Source organism: Stereum hirsutum (assembly GCF_000264905.1).
Source record: "Stereum hirsutum FP-91666 SS1 unplaced genomic scaffold STEHIscaffold_37, whole genome shotgun sequence".
In the NCBI taxonomy this organism is placed as follows: domain Eukaryota; kingdom Fungi; phylum Basidiomycota; class Agaricomycetes; order Russulales; family Stereaceae; genus Stereum; species Stereum hirsutum.
This window is the reverse complement of record NW_006763167.1, coordinates 10,020-25,761: the sequence shown is the minus strand read 5'-3', so window position 1 is coordinate 25,761 and position 15,742 is coordinate 10,020. Positions and strand designations below refer to the sequence as shown.

The 15,742-nt window shown below is 51.0% G+C and overlaps 3 protein-coding genes across 3 annotated transcripts in view; 2 read left to right on the top strand and 1 right to left on the bottom strand.

The window, feature by feature from the left end:
• STEHIDRAFT_116818 (uncharacterized protein) overlaps positions 1–3,292 on the top strand; it is a gene marked incomplete at both ends in the record, with an annotated part of 9,412 nt that extends 6,120 nt beyond the window's left edge. Inside the window, 8 exon segments of the mRNA XM_007311774.1 lie at positions 125–238; positions 718–952; positions 1,232–1,343; positions 1,757–1,838; positions 1,904–2,310; positions 2,330–2,375; positions 2,564–2,896; positions 2,936–3,292. Of these exon segments, the coding sequence (XP_007311836.1) occupies positions 125–238; positions 718–952; positions 1,232–1,343; positions 1,757–1,838; positions 1,904–2,310; positions 2,330–2,375; positions 2,564–2,896; positions 2,936–3,292 (1,686 nt within the window).
• Positions 3,293–4,107: 815 nt separating this feature from the next.
• STEHIDRAFT_116817 (uncharacterized protein) lies at positions 4,108–10,684 on the bottom strand (the record flags this gene model as incomplete). The annotated part of the gene is made up of 12 exons (XM_007311773.1): positions 4,108–6,999; positions 7,069–8,480; positions 8,543–8,821; positions 9,003–9,069; positions 9,252–9,286; positions 9,338–9,797; positions 9,858–9,976; positions 10,028–10,104; positions 10,173–10,246; positions 10,314–10,428; positions 10,486–10,543; positions 10,609–10,684. 12 exons carry the CDS (start codon positions 10,682–10,684, stop codon positions 4,108–4,110), a joined length of 5,664 nt encoding a protein of 1,887 aa, XP_007311835.1.
• A 1,671-nt stretch (positions 10,685–12,355) lies between these two features.
• Positions 12,356–12,902, top strand: STEHIDRAFT_164038 (uncharacterized protein; the record flags this gene model as incomplete). Its single annotated transcript, XM_007311772.1, has 3 exons — positions 12,356–12,589; positions 12,655–12,790; positions 12,859–12,902. 3 exons carry the CDS (start codon positions 12,356–12,358, stop codon positions 12,900–12,902), a joined length of 414 nt encoding a protein of 137 aa, XP_007311834.1.
• Between the last annotated feature and the right edge of the window lie 2,840 nt (positions 12,903–15,742).

Below are 15,742 nucleotides of genomic sequence, written 5' to 3'. Positions count from 1 at the left end.
AGAAGGCTCTAGTGAACCTCCCCATTACGGGTGATGCACTCAAAAAGTTACGCACTACAAAGGTACTCCCGTGGTCTTCAACCAATATCCGTGTCTGCCGTGTATTGACCTCATTATTTGAAAGCACTGCCGAGCATGGCTTATCTTTCAAGCCGACGGACGACTGGTTCCGGCTTTTGAGGAAGCATTGATGGCAAAGTGGCCAGACAGGGTGCAGGCACGCGCCAAGGAGCTCGGTGTGAGCAAGAGGACAGTACAGACTACAAGCAGGGTAATCAGAGATATAATCTCTGGAATGACGAATGGGGACAGGCTGAGATTGGGATTTTATGCCATAAAGCATATGCTATTCAAGATGGGACAGTCATGATAGTGCACAGAGAGGTGTCATACTTACAGTCTTCTCCCCCAATCATCTGATGTTTTTTGAGTCGCGAACGCCCCATACACCATGCTACGACGTCTGTAAAGGTACCGACACCAAGGTGAGAAAATGAGGCTACGAAGGTTGCACTGGTGTCGACACCATGCTACGAAGTTTGTATTGGTGTCGACACCATGCTACGAAGTCTGTAGTGGTGTCGACACCAGGCTACGGATTCATCTCCTCTCTTCAGGTCACTCCAGAGTCAATGGAAGTCCTCAAAATCACAAAATCTATGCTGGGTCGAGACTTACTCCTGGATGATTTATGACACTTGTACGAGAGATTATTAGTCCTCTTCAGCTTTCCTTAACTTGATATACTCCCAAAACCTTGTGGAGAAACCATTCCTGCTTATCCAATTTGAAGACCTTCACGATGAGAATGGTGATCTGGTTCATCTTGGCGATGTACCCGCCATCCATGAGCTGCTCTCTGATGTACCCAACTCCGACTTCTACTTCTCGACCCATCATCACCGGCAGCGCTCCAGCAAGCACCCTGGCAAAACTTCCCCCTCGTTAATAAGTTGCGGGATATTGTGACTCCTTTGGTCGTTCAAATCTGTCAGGCCTGGTTCCGAAGAGAGCTCCAGGTTGTTGGTCCGACCCTTCTCTCCACTGTCTCACAACAATCACCGTTGCGTAATCACCATTCGTTGCCCTCGATCCTTCTCTCCCTGACCCAAACCTCGTTCTATAAGCTATTGGTGCAGATACATCTACCTTGGTTTTCATCTCGAGAATCCCCACACTCGCTAGGCGCCACATCTCGATCTGCTTCGGTATTGACTGACAATGTCTTCAGTCGGCCACACCGACAGAGTGCCTACTTCACGCATCTCAGTTGAAGGACTTGACATTGATGAGCTCGTTAGCTCGTCCTCAAACTTCATCCATCCTGCAAGGAAACATACATTGTACGTTTCATGTTAGATAGGCCCCGGGGTGGATGTTAATGAGAATGAGGAGATGCTGGTACGAATTGACTCCGAATCAGCAGTGTTTTCTTCTCATAAATGTCGTCATGATGAAGTGCTCTCCCGCACATAAATCAGGATGGTCCGTGCACGGGTTCCACTCTGTATATATATCGCTGGTCAGGACTAACGAGTTCCCCAACGAAATACTTCGCTTGTCCCCCAAGCATCTTATTTCCTTGACCACACCGCCTTCACTCCACATATCCCCTCCTTTGCCAGCAGTCTACTACCTAACCTAAGGGTGTTCTTTCTTGCTGACGGCAACAGCATACTCTTTGACTGAGTGTGAGTGCGCTCTTCAGTGGCGTTGGGCAAAGTCGCTGTCTCATTTGACTTCAGGTCTGACAAAGCTACTGTGGTATGGACACGTCTATGAACGAGGTCGAGGAGTTGCTCAACGGTGAGGAGAATGCGAGCAAGGTGATGTCCGATGTGAGTCTATCATGTGCTGCCTTGGCACACTGTTTGTACTGATGGGTTGTGTACGTATGCATTAGGGTTGTCCGGACGATGGGGAATACTTGCCATGCGGCATCATGGGGGAGGATGGATGTGAATGTGATGAAGTTGGGGTGTATGGGGTGGGGGTGGATGCGGAACCCCGGGAAGTGCTGAAGATCGCCAGGGCTGTCTGGGATGCAGTGGAGGGGGAAGTGGAGAGGGAGGCAGCCGATGTGGCCGTGGCGAAGGCGGAACGGGAGTGGGATGAGCTCCTGGCACAGGCGGAGCAGCAGCTGGTGGAGGAAGAAATGGCGAAGGTGAAGGCTCGGGAGAGACAGTGGGATGAGGACTTCCATCGCATGAACGAAGAGGACTGGTTGCAGGAGTTGGCATGGTTGGCATGGCGGGAGGAGATGGAACGGACTCCGACTCCGGACTCCGATTTTGATTCTGCTGCGTGGCGGTCAACCAGGTGTTAATAGAGCAGGAGAAGGAGTGGCTGGGGGAGAGAAAGAGGTTGAACAGGGGGTTCTCCTGGGCGAATAACAATATTGGGTACTCCGAAGAAGAGGATGAAATAATCGTGGACAGGTTTGTGCAGCATAGCGAGGCTGAGTGGGATGAGATGTCTATGCATGAGCAATGAGAGCCGCTCATGGAGAATGTCTGTAACAGACTGTCCTGATCGCATCACGAATACTACCCCATCATTGCAGATGCCTAACATCCATATCCCTGGGCAGGGGGTCCCTGCTCCACTCCTGGATCTTTGGTATCTCTGCAACGTGCGGGATATCACGCACTGTGGAGCTACTTCCTGGCACCCAGGGCTCAGGGGAGTAATTTGGCAGTACTTGCATAATATTTGCAGCCTCGTACGGACCATGGCTAATATTATTAATCGCCCACAGGGTGAACCCCGTGGCCAGTGCAGAGGTGCAGCAAAAAGACTGGCCCATTGGATCAGCGCGGCTGTGATCAGTTCGTCGAGCTCGTTCAGAATATGGCCTCCTCGTAATATTCCCGCGACACTGTGGAGCGGTGCGGCGGTGCGGCGAAGAGACTGGACCTAGGTTAGGTTAGGTTAGGCTGCTTCTCCATTGCCCCATCAAATCGACCCGCCCCTGGGTGCCTCCAAAGTCGAACCACAACTTCCACATGAATCCATGGAGGTTGACCGGGCACCGACACCATTGCCCGACTTCCATCTTCCAGAGTATGAACTCGACATCTTGCGTCGCGAGCTCAGGGACGAGACCAGTTCGTTATCAGTGGAGCAGCTGGAGCTGTTGAGGGCTATGTGTCTCGGTATGGTATGGCGCCGAAGATCAGACTGGGATAGGGCTGAGATGGTGAAGGAGTCGAGAGACGCGGTCAGAGAGTTTGTAGAGGAGCTGAGGATGGATATGGACGAGGATGGGTGTTCAGTTTTGTTCATGTTATGACTAAATGTGGCGGGAGGGTTGAGTGGAGTGTACTTGCATGATTATCTCGCCGTTGATTTCTTGTTCTTTGCTGCCTGACTGAGTCTGTACTTTAAATACCACATGTTGAATTGTTCTCATTCCCTTCAATGATGCACCTGCTCACATAGTGTCTACTTGGTATCTCAATAGGAGAACATCCGAACTTCCACCTCGACATCTACTTGTGTAGCGCCAACTCCAGGGAACCAATCAAAGCGGAGTTCAAAGGGCACGCACTCACCGCCCGATCCGTCAAACCTTGTCACCTTCTTCGCCAACGAGGACGACCACTTTGACACGTGCCCGGCTCTCTGTTACCGGAATAGAATGCAGTCCTGTCTATTCCATTACACCCCGTTCTGCTCCGTTGGGCTCCTTTCCGAAGGCCCCTTTTTAAATCCTCGTTAAATAAGAGAATGATAGACTCAACTCCGAAAAACGGAGGCGCGATAGAACGTGATCACACTCGGAAGTCGTATATGTAGCTATATACCAGTTAACGCAGGGCTTCCGGGCGCGATGATGCACCATGGAGCCCGCGAGATTATCGTCCGTTCGCGTCTCAGGCTATTGGAGTTTAGTCAAATAGATTCGAATAGATTCGAGTAGATTAGGGTCGAATAGAGCCTAATCGCGTCCGTTCACGTAGATTCTGATCCGATCGAGTACGTTGGCCTCCGACGGAGCTGGAAGGAGTAGAAAAGTGTCCTAAAGAGATAAGCCTGTGTTTCAAGTCCAGCAAAAACCTTCATATTAAAGCCTAGTGGACTGTATTACGGTAAGATACAATTTGACTACCCGTCATCGTCTTGGAACTCATCATCTCTGTCATCATAATTATCATTGTCATCTTCTGTACCACCTATTTCGTCTCCTTCACTATCAGTGTTCGATGTGGAGGAATTGCTCTCCTCCTCCGAGTTATTCTCCAAACTAGGATGAGGCTGGGGTTGTTGCCGGGTGGGAGGTGCTCTCCAATTTCGCCTGGCATTCGACTTTTGTGCAGTTGCTTTCGCCTTTCTTCCTATACGGTCTGCAGCTGGGGCAGTGCGTCCCTGTATTGCTGCAAGCGCAGAGATGAAGTTGGGCTTCCGACGCGTTACTGTGCGGCGAGTAGCTCGAGACCCTGCTTGTGCATGCTTGCTTAGCCCGAGAATCCTGTACTTCACTGGGTTGGTGATGATCTCTACGCCTCCGTTGGGGTGATCACTCAACACCCATGGGCTGGTGGGTGTCGTCCGTGGGAGACACTGCAGATTCGCAAATATCTGAACAAGTGCACCCCTGATACCCCTTTCGTCCTCGGTTCGTGATGCAGTGATCTCGTGGAAGTACTGGTGGAGGTAACCGTCTATCCTTTCCTCCATGAAATTCCGCCACTTCCCTTTGATTGTCTGACGATCCACAGGGAAGAAGGTTTCCATGCGCTCTGCGAAGGAAGGTTGGGGGCTGCCCCTAGCAACACCAATAATGCCAGAATTGCTGGCGAGAAAGGTCACTTTGTGGATCTGGGTGAAGATGCTCTGTGGTGACCAAACTTGCATGGCTTGCTCCAATGTCGTGGGCTGTGGGATATCATCCTTCTCGAGCTGTGATTCGTCGAGGTGCACAAACATCTGTGTCGTGAATGAGATGAAGAGCTTGGTTGCAGCAGTGCTGACATCCCAGTCGCCATGAAAGGTGAGGGGTCGAAGAATGAGCCAGGGTGCGGTGGCGATCGCTTCTTTGAGCGCTGGCCATGTGGGTGTTTCACCGATGGGATACTGCTCCACGTCGGGAATGTGGAGGCTTTCGATATCCTTCCGTTTCCGAACAACAACACGTCTGCCCAGGCTTCTGAACACATCTGGGCTATCCTCCGATTGAATCGCCGGAAGATGTTGGGCACTGCAGTGGATGTCGAGATCGCGGAGAAATAATGTTCCGTAGGTCTCCATGAGCGCTGGAACTCTAAGAGTGTTGAGAGATTGGGATACATGGGTGGGCAGATATCTTGGTGTCGTGTCAACCATACGGAGGAAGTGCATGATTAATCCTGACAAGACTCCCAAGTTGTCAGCACGTAGGTCTCGCAACGTCTTCTGTACAGCCTTCCACTCCTTCATCCGTCTGATTTGCCAGGTGAAGTATATGTCAGATTTGACCCAGATGATGGCACCAGACTTGGCGTATTCTTGAGCCTGATATACGCCATTGCATCCTGTGAGTGATGGTTTGATGCCGAGAGAGTGATGGGAGCTTACCGAATCGAAAAGTCCTTCCATGATCATGGGTACAGCATCGCAGGCCATACGGTACTCCTCTCGCACTCCCCACGACTTCGTCGTAGCCTCTTCGTGTGTGGCGATCTTGTTGTCAACAGCCTCCCTGAATCGGGCGGTGTATTCATATGCCTCTGCGTCTCGACACATCTTTCCTTGGTTGTCCTTGGTTCTGACCGCCTCGTATGCAAGGTTGTAGCTCTGGCGAAACGTGACGTGTTGGCGTCGACCTCTCTCCACCGTTATCTCAGCACTCATGCCTCCATATTGCCCGAACATGCCTGTGTGGTGCACATTGGGCTTCTTGTACCCTGCAACTGCATACGATGCAATAAGTGGTGCAAGCCTCCATAAACCTGTGACAGGCTCTCCGTCTGGCTGCTCTGCTGGATGGAAAGAGACGCCTACATCGACCACGAACTCCCCGTTCCCGCGGTCACTCATGTATTTCCAGTCAAATTGGGGGTGCTCCTGCATCAACAGTTCCCATGCACTGGGAGATCTGTGATCCAAACGGCTCTGCGTGGATAACTTGATCCCTCTAGCCTCCAGGATGAAGAAGAACGATCCGAATCGACCGAGTACGGGATCCTCATCGAATGAAATCATGAGGCGCCTCATCTCCTTCACGATAGCCTCTAGCTCTGTGGCGGTGACAGTGCGCTGGTACCCCTTGTACTTCTCCCCGCCGCTGCTACTGCCGGCCGACTTGGCCATGAAGCCCTGAACGCTGTGATCGAAGTACGGGTCCTTCCATGAGGGTAATGATGCCTTGACAGCTGGAAGGACCACCATTTCCCAGAACCGTATCCGAAGCCAATGAGGTATGACGGTCTCTCTCGCCCCGGTATGCTCATGACGATGGAACATACGCGGGAAAGCGATTATCCATTTCCATTGGTTGACGGTTGCGAAGATAGTGTTTGGGACGGCGCTCTGGGAGACGTTAATTGCGTCCCAGGTTCGATCGCTGACTGAACGTTGCGCCTCGGGTGGAGGGTGCAGAAGTTGAATGTACCCATGGTTGTGTATGTTGAGCGGTGACGCGTTCTCCCACGGTGGCATGAGATGGAGACTGCATGAGAGCACCATTCTGGGCTCGAAGGTGGTCCATATTGCACTGTCAATATCCACCGACATTGTGAGCTCCTCTACGTGATACGAATCGCGCTCCAGGTCGAGTACGATGTGGCGTTCTTCGTCGCTGACGCCTCGGATGAACATGTCATGCGTTCGGGATGTGTAGTCTCCTTGTGATGTTTTTCGCAACATATCCTCCATGCCCATGACATCTATTGGTCTGGTATATTGCCTCAGCTCGGACTGGCCAGTCCTAGAGCGAGACTGGAGGCCAGTGAGTTCACCGTAGCGATGTGCGGGATCGAACTGTTGGTCGACCCCGATGGGGAACACGCAAAGTTCGGGCTGTGTTTCAATGGGTCGACGTTAGGCGCATCATTAAAATAAAACCACGGTCTTTGGAACTGAGCTGACCTTGACCGGGGGTGGGAGGTACACTTGATGCAATGCTCTGCTTTCCAGTCGCCAACCGTAGTCCCGCCAATAGATAAGATCTCCCTTCCCGTACAATGGTGCGAATTCATTATACGGAAAGTTGGCGATGGGATCTTCATAACCGTGCATGTCTTCCCTGGTAGGCCCATTGAAATATCGGTCATGACGAATGTTATGCTCAGGCCATAAACCTCCCGAAGGCAAGGGAACCAAATCGTTTTCTTCGCGAGCATCGAGACGCTGAAACTCTGCAGTGGAGAGCTCTGCTGCACAGATGGCGCGCGCAACCACACGACGACCGATGAGGTTGGAGGTTCTCGTGGTTGCACTTGGTCTGCTGACCGCTAGACCACTGGGAATGGGGGGTGCTGCTGCAACGTTTTGATTTGGGAGAGGGTATTGCCTAACGGTGGGAAGCAGAGGCGCTGTTCTCGCCGTGGGGGGTGAAGCTGGCCTGACAAGAGGCTCGTCATTACCCTGGATCGGTAGAGTGATGGGTGCCTCCCGCTCGTCACGCTTCTTGGCCGCCTCGGCGATACACCTTCTGCACCGTAAAGTCTGCAAAAGCATGTTGTGGGCCATTGGACAAGCGTCCTTGACACGGCGGAGAATATCGCGGGCTTGAGGTTGCGGCTCATACACGATGATGGTTCCCTGCGCCTCCAGAGCCTGAAGGGACCAGGTCATCCACTCCGCTGGTGGATCCATTCTCTTGGCCTCATAATTGATGTTTGCTGCATCGAGCATTGATCTGAGCTCTCGGAAAATGCGCATGCGCTCACCGTGGCCGCAAGGGAGGACTGGGACTGGGATGGAACCGTCCACTTGGATGCAAAGCTGCCGGTTGAAGAGTCGCATGGCGACCTGGATTGCGATGACCCCGCAGTCATAGCCGTTCTGAACTGGGCAGACCGCGACGATGGTAATAGCTTCAGCATTGTTAGGGTGGGACCACCCGTTCAGCTCGCAGACATTGCAGTACCTCTCGAAACCGCTCTGGGTGCTCCAGTTGGAGTGAACGGCTTCGTCTGAAGTGTCTGCCGAGTTATAGCCTAAGATATAGACCTTCATATTTTCGGTGTCCTGCAAGTAGAGGATGTGGTGTGCATTGAGGAGCATGGAGTAGAGGACTTTCTGGAGGGGGATTTCGAGTTTGGGGAGAAAGTAACGCTCCCGGTATCTCGGTATCACCCTGGCGGAGTGTAAGGGCTCAGGATTGTTACCAAAGGATAGGCAGTCGACATAGCGGATGGGAGAAGTGGAATGCAGGCGGTACCAATGGGCGAGGAGGTAGTAGTCAATCACATATTGACTCAGCCAGCGTTTCCCGCCCAAGGTCTCGAGTTCTTCCACAGCCAATGGCCAGATATCATGGCAGGATAAATAATTCTCTGTGATTTTGAGTGGGAGGATTAGAGTACGATATACAATTTCATTGTGAATTGAAACGAACCTATCTTCTCCTCCGTTTGAGCGTCTTCAACCTCCAACCCCTCGTCGTCTCCATGCTGCCCTGCTGCCTCTGCATAGCCCTCTTCGTTCTCTGCTGTCCAGTCCTGAACCTCCTGAACACGCTCAAATGAAGAATCTGGCTCGTGTTCGTAGGTAAGGTCGGCTTCATTGCTGGCTTCAGAGGAAGATTCTTCGGAAAATCGTGACTGCTGTTGCGTGCTTCTGATGTAGTGCTTGGCAGATGTTGTTCTACGTGTTGTTTTGTCAGTAGTTTGACGAGCTGTGGTACGACGAGATTGTTTGACAGGTATGCTGTGAGTGGCCGGTGGCAATGGAGCTGGGAGGCTTGATAAGAGAGATTTCATAGTGAGTGAACCGGCGGGGGAGTGCGGTCCACCACTTTTTTTTTTGAGATAGGCCCGGATGTTTGCTCGTCGTGTTGATCGATCAGCTTGATCAACATGTTTGGATCGACGATGTTTCCTCGTCGGTGCTTGGGTCTTCGGGGACTTGGACGTAGTCATTGGGCTCTGAGACAGATCAACAGTGATGATGGCCGATGAGGCAAGGCTGCTGCTGATGCTTTCGAGTGGGGACTACAAGTCTTGGGTTCTGTATTGACGGGCGGTTCCGAATGGCCATGTGGGTTGGGCCACTTGTGTGGCACCAACACCATGAGCAAGGACCTTCGTTCGATGTTTCTCACATACATGCACACTATTCCATGTAACAACAGCACCAAATGCTTTTTCAATAATAGCACAGGGTCATATCGCATAGACTAGACAGTTGGGACATGAATAATAAGTCGCTCCCTCCAGCAACTGCTTCTCCACCGCTTGCTGCACCGTCTTTATTATCACGGACAGTTTACCATGTGCATCACTGGTGGCAAGCAGTGATTCGCATATCTTGTCCATCTGAGCCACTGTTGATCCCTGCTCATCATTCCATTTTTTCCTTGCCTGAATTATTAGCTTCTCGAGGCTGAGCGGTGCGCCAAGCTCTCTTGGAGTCCTCTCCACGGGCAGGGAGGACAGTAGAGTGAGTGCACTCAATTCCAGGCCCTTCCATGCATCGTAACATTCCACAATGTACCCTTGACCTGCATCTTCGAGCAATTCTCTGTCATCGTCCAGCACCAGCGCCTGTGAGCACTCAGTGTGAAACCACGTCTTGCACGAGCAGCAAAACCGGACGGGCTCAACTCCTGAGAGGGAGAAGATACGTCCATGCCGACAATCTTCATGACACATCTGTGCCCACTGACGTTACATGAGCCGCATGTCATGTTAAGAGGGTATACGCTGACTTACCTCGATCTTGGGGGAGCGAGGGCCCTTAGCATTCAGAACTAACCGACAATAGAAGTCGTCTATCTCGAAAAGGGGCATGTTGGCAAGGTTGTCTGTGAACTGACCAACCTCAGCCCGTCCTGGATGTGATGTCAGTGCTGATGGAGGTGGCGCCGGAAAATTGGGCTGACCTTGAAGTGTCTCCACCCAAATTATACTCCAGTTGTCGGATGGCACCCTCTCATGCGGTCCCAAATGGTCAAGTTTCCTTCAAAACGACAGACAACGGAGAGTGTTCAGCTCGACGATGGGATGTTTTTGTTCAAGGGTACGTACATTATGCGCTTTTGCTTGCAATACCTTGTCTTCAACTCATACGATGAGTATATCCAACGCACTTTGATATAGTACTATGATGACACAACCCTTGCCTCAGTCTACGAAGGCCAGACAACGGAAAATGGGCGAGAAACTCACTTGCTGTGCATGAAGACGTATTTCTTCAATGACTGCCATCCACCAGTGCGAACCATCAAGCTCAGCAGAGCTCTTGGCATCGCCCCATTCCTCTGGAGGAGGCAGAACATAAACACTGTTCGACTAGTGCTGAGAAAGTTTTCTCAGGGAACATTATGCGTGGGAGACATACATATCATCGAGACGATACTTGTATTTTTTGCGCTCCTTGCGCGAATTAGGATCATCAACTGAGTTCAGTTTATGAGGTTGTATCAGTGGTCTGGGCTGCTCCGTATCGTCAATCACTGCTCACCAGTAACATGGGTAAACGCATCCCATGTGCTGAATTCGTTCAACGTGATTGAGTTTGGATCAGTGATGGCCTCCATGTCGTGATTGATGATCCTCAGAAGCAAAGCAGTACAAAAGAAGTTCAGCTAGTTTAGAGATTAGAGTGTGATAGTGTGGGAGCCAGAATCAATGAGTGAGAATGTTGATGTGGTTGTGGGAAGGATCGACGAGTGTGCTGGGGAGTGACGTGGCTGAATAACACGAGGACAAGCAACACCCGAAAAATACGGGTGTTGGGACTCCCACGCTCGGCTACCTCGGCAGCTCAGCCACATCAATTTGTTTGAAGGGAAATCATACTTCCTTGTTGGGTTGGGAATGACACAATTATATAGTGGCAAGTGGGTCATGAGAAGACGGGGAGCAGGTCGATGGGTCTTATTCGATTGACGCCCAACTGACAGCTCCCATCAGGTTCTGAGCGAGAACGGAAGGGCGGCTGCTTGCGGGTGCCACACTTCGTCGAGGAGCCCGCAAAATCGTGAGGCAGCCAGGTTAGAGACACACAACGATCGCAGAGGGATATCTAATATGAGGTCGTTGACTAAACAACCTCACAGATAGATGTGAATAGCTAGTCCGCACCCGGTACACCTTGAGAACAAATCACTCGAGATTGAGCTGGCGGTATACATGAGCAGTACGCCGTACAGCTCAACCATGATGTGTTCGATGAAATTATTGAGTATAGTACCCAAGTCGGCGTATATACTCATGACGATTATCTTGGATGTGATAAGCTGACCATGCAGCGACCCCAGTCTGAATATGTATCACAATTCTTGAGCCTCGTCCAGAGAAAATGCAACCTGTTGGACTCTCGAGGAACGTAACTGAGCAGGAGACCGACGTGACCACATCCATAAATAAGGAAAATCAGTAACGAATCCGAGTTGTGCGCAGATAGCACAATCACTCCGAGTCCTCTACTATGCAAGACTTGCTCGAGGCTCTCGAGCAAGGGCCACAAACCCCGCAAATTCCAAAGAGCACGGGCAGGACCTGGTTCACATGTCGGTGCAGAAAAGGGAACTTCTTATGCGTTTGCACAGAAATCGAGCACCGTGAGATGCAATCTATCAACTGGGCGCCAATCGAATAAGACCCATCGACTGTGCCCTCTGAGAAGACTGCAACAATCACTGCGTCGAGGCTCTGCGTGAACAGTGTTCGGTAAGTGCCGCTGACTGGACCTGAATAGTGGGCCCGATTAGGATGGCTAAGCACATTCTCGCCACCTGTCGCCAGAGCGGTTGAACAGCTCTAACCGCTGTCAGCTATTGCTGCCCTTTCGTCTCGCCCTTCCGTCTGCCAATCATATCTGTAGCTTACTGTAACTTTATGTACACCAATAAACATACCCATCCCAAGTGATCTGAAGAGTCCCTCTTGCCAGCGTTGTTTACGCTCGCCTTGTGCCGTGACAAATACACTCGTCTGCCTTTGGAACGGGACATCGAGCACCGTAGCTCTGTCTAACACTGGTCTCTCCGCTCTCAAGTTGCTGAGGTCTGTACTCTTGGGACACATAAAGTGTTGAAAGCATGTGTCTTGACCGGTCATCTGCAGCAGTAGGTGCTTGCACTTTTACGCTCTATATTATACTGACCGGCATCGACTCATACTTCAGCGCCCGGATTCTCGCCAATCCAAGTCTAGTGAGGTATTCTGTATATGCACAGATTGCAAAGCCGGCTCCCCAGATGGCCATGGCTCCTATGTTCCACGCCATATTCACGAATACCACCAAAGTCAACAAGCTCAGCATACCGCTATTGCTTTGCGTGGCGTTTCGTATCATCGTCGCCAGCAACCTACCGGACGAGGTCTTGGTCTCGGTTTGGGCAACAGTCTCCCAACACATCAATCCAATGGGCCTTCGCGCACTCCTATCCTTCGTTCCGTTGTGGTTCCTCGTAGTCTGGCTTCCCTTCGTGGACGAGGTTCACCGTCATTTCCAGGCACGCCTGGCCGGACAACCAGTGTACCACATCGATTCACACAACAGACTTCCATCCAGAGCGAGCCTATTACGGGTTCAACCAACTGCATACAAGCCGAACAATCAGCCAGCGAGCCTGACTTCAGTGACTCCTTGAAGACATCCGAATCAGAACATGGAATCACAATAGAAGTCGAACAAGGTAAGTCGCCCGCCTTCCTCTCTACTCGTTTGTAAGCCCACTCACAACTCTTACTTCACTATATACAGTAAGTATGGATGGTGTGGTGGATGGCGTCGTGACTCAAGAGTAGGGTGTACTGTAATTTTTCGACCAAACGTTCGTCCCCTGTCCACCGGGACCTCCGAACTGAACATGTTCAGGGGGACAGTCCACCGTCCCCTCTAGTGTCGGTATCCCAAAATGGACACATTAGTCACGGAAAATCACATATTTTTCTCCAGAATAACAGAAAACATACTTCAAAAGGAAATTGTCCCCTGTCCCTCGAGCTTGACGAACCTCGAAGGGGGGACAGGCTGTATTAGGAGCGTGAGGTTCTCACGCCACTGATGAACGTCTGGTCGAAATACTACAGTAACTGAGGGTCGATGTTCTCCAACGAGTGCGAGGGCGTGAGGTTGTGACGATAAGTGGCGCTCTGATTCTGAGGGGATGGTGGCTGAGTGAATGTGAGAATGGAGTTGCTGTGAAGCCCTGGTGCCGTTCGAGCCGTAGGAGACCGAGAGCGATCTGAGCCGGGGGTATAATGGGTGGTGTAATTGGGTGAAATAGAATTTCGACTAGAGAAAGGTCATGTCAGATATCAGAGGTACATTACGTGACAAAAACTGGCACCACCGTACGTGCCTGATAGGAGTACGACCACGACCACGATTGTCATGAACCGTAAACTGTGTACCAGGACTGATTGACTCGGAACTGGCCCTTGGTTTAGTAACCCATGCAGGCCTGATAAGCTGACCACCAAATTGCTCACCGGTACGACGAAGAGCGATATTGTGGCGCTGCGTGAGAAGCTAAATGTTGTCCTCCTTGGAAGACTGGCTGGACCGGTTGGTGGGCGGAGACGACGGGCAGTTGAGCCATAACTGAAAGGGCATACGCAACAGCTTGACGTTGCGGCTCAGGCATGGTGTCCCAGACTAGGGCATCAATCATTAGAGGCCTCTCCATAGCCCCTCCTGCTGACGAAAAAGATGAACGAAGAGTTCATGAAATTAGGAGAGAGCGAGGGGAGTTGTGTACTCACTAAGTACCACAAGAGGTAAGCACAGACGAGCGAGAGGACTAGACAGACGGAGGCAGCGAGGAGGCAAAACGGCGGCATAAGTAGGATCCGTCATGCGCCGTTGCTAGTGTTTCATGTCTCAGGTGCTGTCACTTGCTGTCAACACTAGTTCACTGGATATAAAGAACATCCAGTTTTGTGGAATCATCCATGACGGCGAGCCAGAGAAAGCCAGAGACATTTGAGTGCATGTACGATTGCCCATTTAACTTCCAGCAGTGCAGGCAAGATGCTCGAGCAAAACTGGATGCATAGAGAACTTGCAATGACCAGTAGCGTACATGCAGAAGAGTGCAGAAACCTAGCAAGACAAGAAACATCTAGCGTTGAAGCTAAACTCGCTTCACACCTTGTGATCTCCAGAATTCACCATTATTACTATAAGCCTTAGACAGGCCAAAGTCAGAGTAGCACAGCAGGGCGGCGTACATATATGTGCACAAACGCTGAATAGAGCTATCGATGACGGACTGGAAATATCTGCGCCCGAGCGGCTGTACCTGACATGACGTGCGGACGACGGAGCTGGCGGGACCGAGAATCGAACTCTAAAGAGACCTGCACGCGGCTGAAGTAACCCCCGCCAGCAGAGGGCTCGACGCAGTGAATGCCTTGGCAGGCTCAGATCAAGGTCTGCACAGACTGAACAAAGCACAGACCTCTTGTGGCGATCATGAATTGATAAAAGTGGCGCCACAACGCTTATGGCGATCATGAATAAAAAAAAGTGGCGCCATAACGCGGTCACATGATCTAGGCGCGTCTGCCGTTGACAGATCAACACTGGCAAACCGGATCTTTCCGGTGCACTATTTAAAGGGTTTCCAGGGCGCCCCAGGGCGCCCCATGGCTCTTACTCGTCCCACAACCATCTCTCCTTCAGTTCTTGGGGGGGTATCGGGACACTTTTGATATGTTGATCATGAGCTCTCAACTATATCTAAGGTGTCCTGGTATCCTAGCTGTGCCCGTTGTGGCAAGAGCAGCCAGTGTTTCGTTGAAGACCCGTTGTGGCCTGAGACACTGCCTAAAGTTCGGTTGTGTGACCCGGACAAGGCCCGCCTCATTCATACAGTCAAGTCTGGTACGTTCTGCTTTCACCTTGACCTATCACTGAAACAGCTAACACCTCTCAGAAGGAGCTTTCATGCGGGTTACATGATGGGTATGTCCTTGAGGGATCATTTTTTTTTGGCGCCATTTATGATCTTGATCCCTGACTAACAAGAACTGATTACATCATTCAGGTCCTGCCATGTCATTCTGGTTACCCGGTTTGCTCCGGTTGCTAGTGCCAAGCCTGTTGTTCGCCTTCCTTCCTTGTCATCATTATGACTGTGTCCTTTCTGAGCTGTTGGCTGTGAGTTGCTCCAATCCCTCATCCGTGAACCTGCTTGACTTATTAGATTACCTCTGTAGTCCTACCTTTTACTTATCTTGGACTTATCTTGGACTGTGGCTGATGTGACGCGTGGGCTGTGTTCTGTTTATACTATACATAATGTTCTTCCAGGGTTCATTCTCTCCGCATTCTCCAAAGCAGGTAGTGCACCCTGTTCTGGAGAATGCAGAGAGGATAACCTTCTCCTTTTCTTCATTTTAATGTTTTGTATCTCCATGTCCATGTATTCAGGCCTGACCTAAAGGGGTTTGAGTATTGAGGGATCATAATTGGAAACAATGATGTGGTACCAACCACCGGTTTAAGACGATAGTGTGTAGGTGACCATCAAGAGCTGCTTGGACAGTCTGGTATCAATACCAAGACTACAAAATCTGTAGTGTGGTTTCGATACCACAAATACAACATCCGTAGTGTGGTATCGATACCACGACTACAA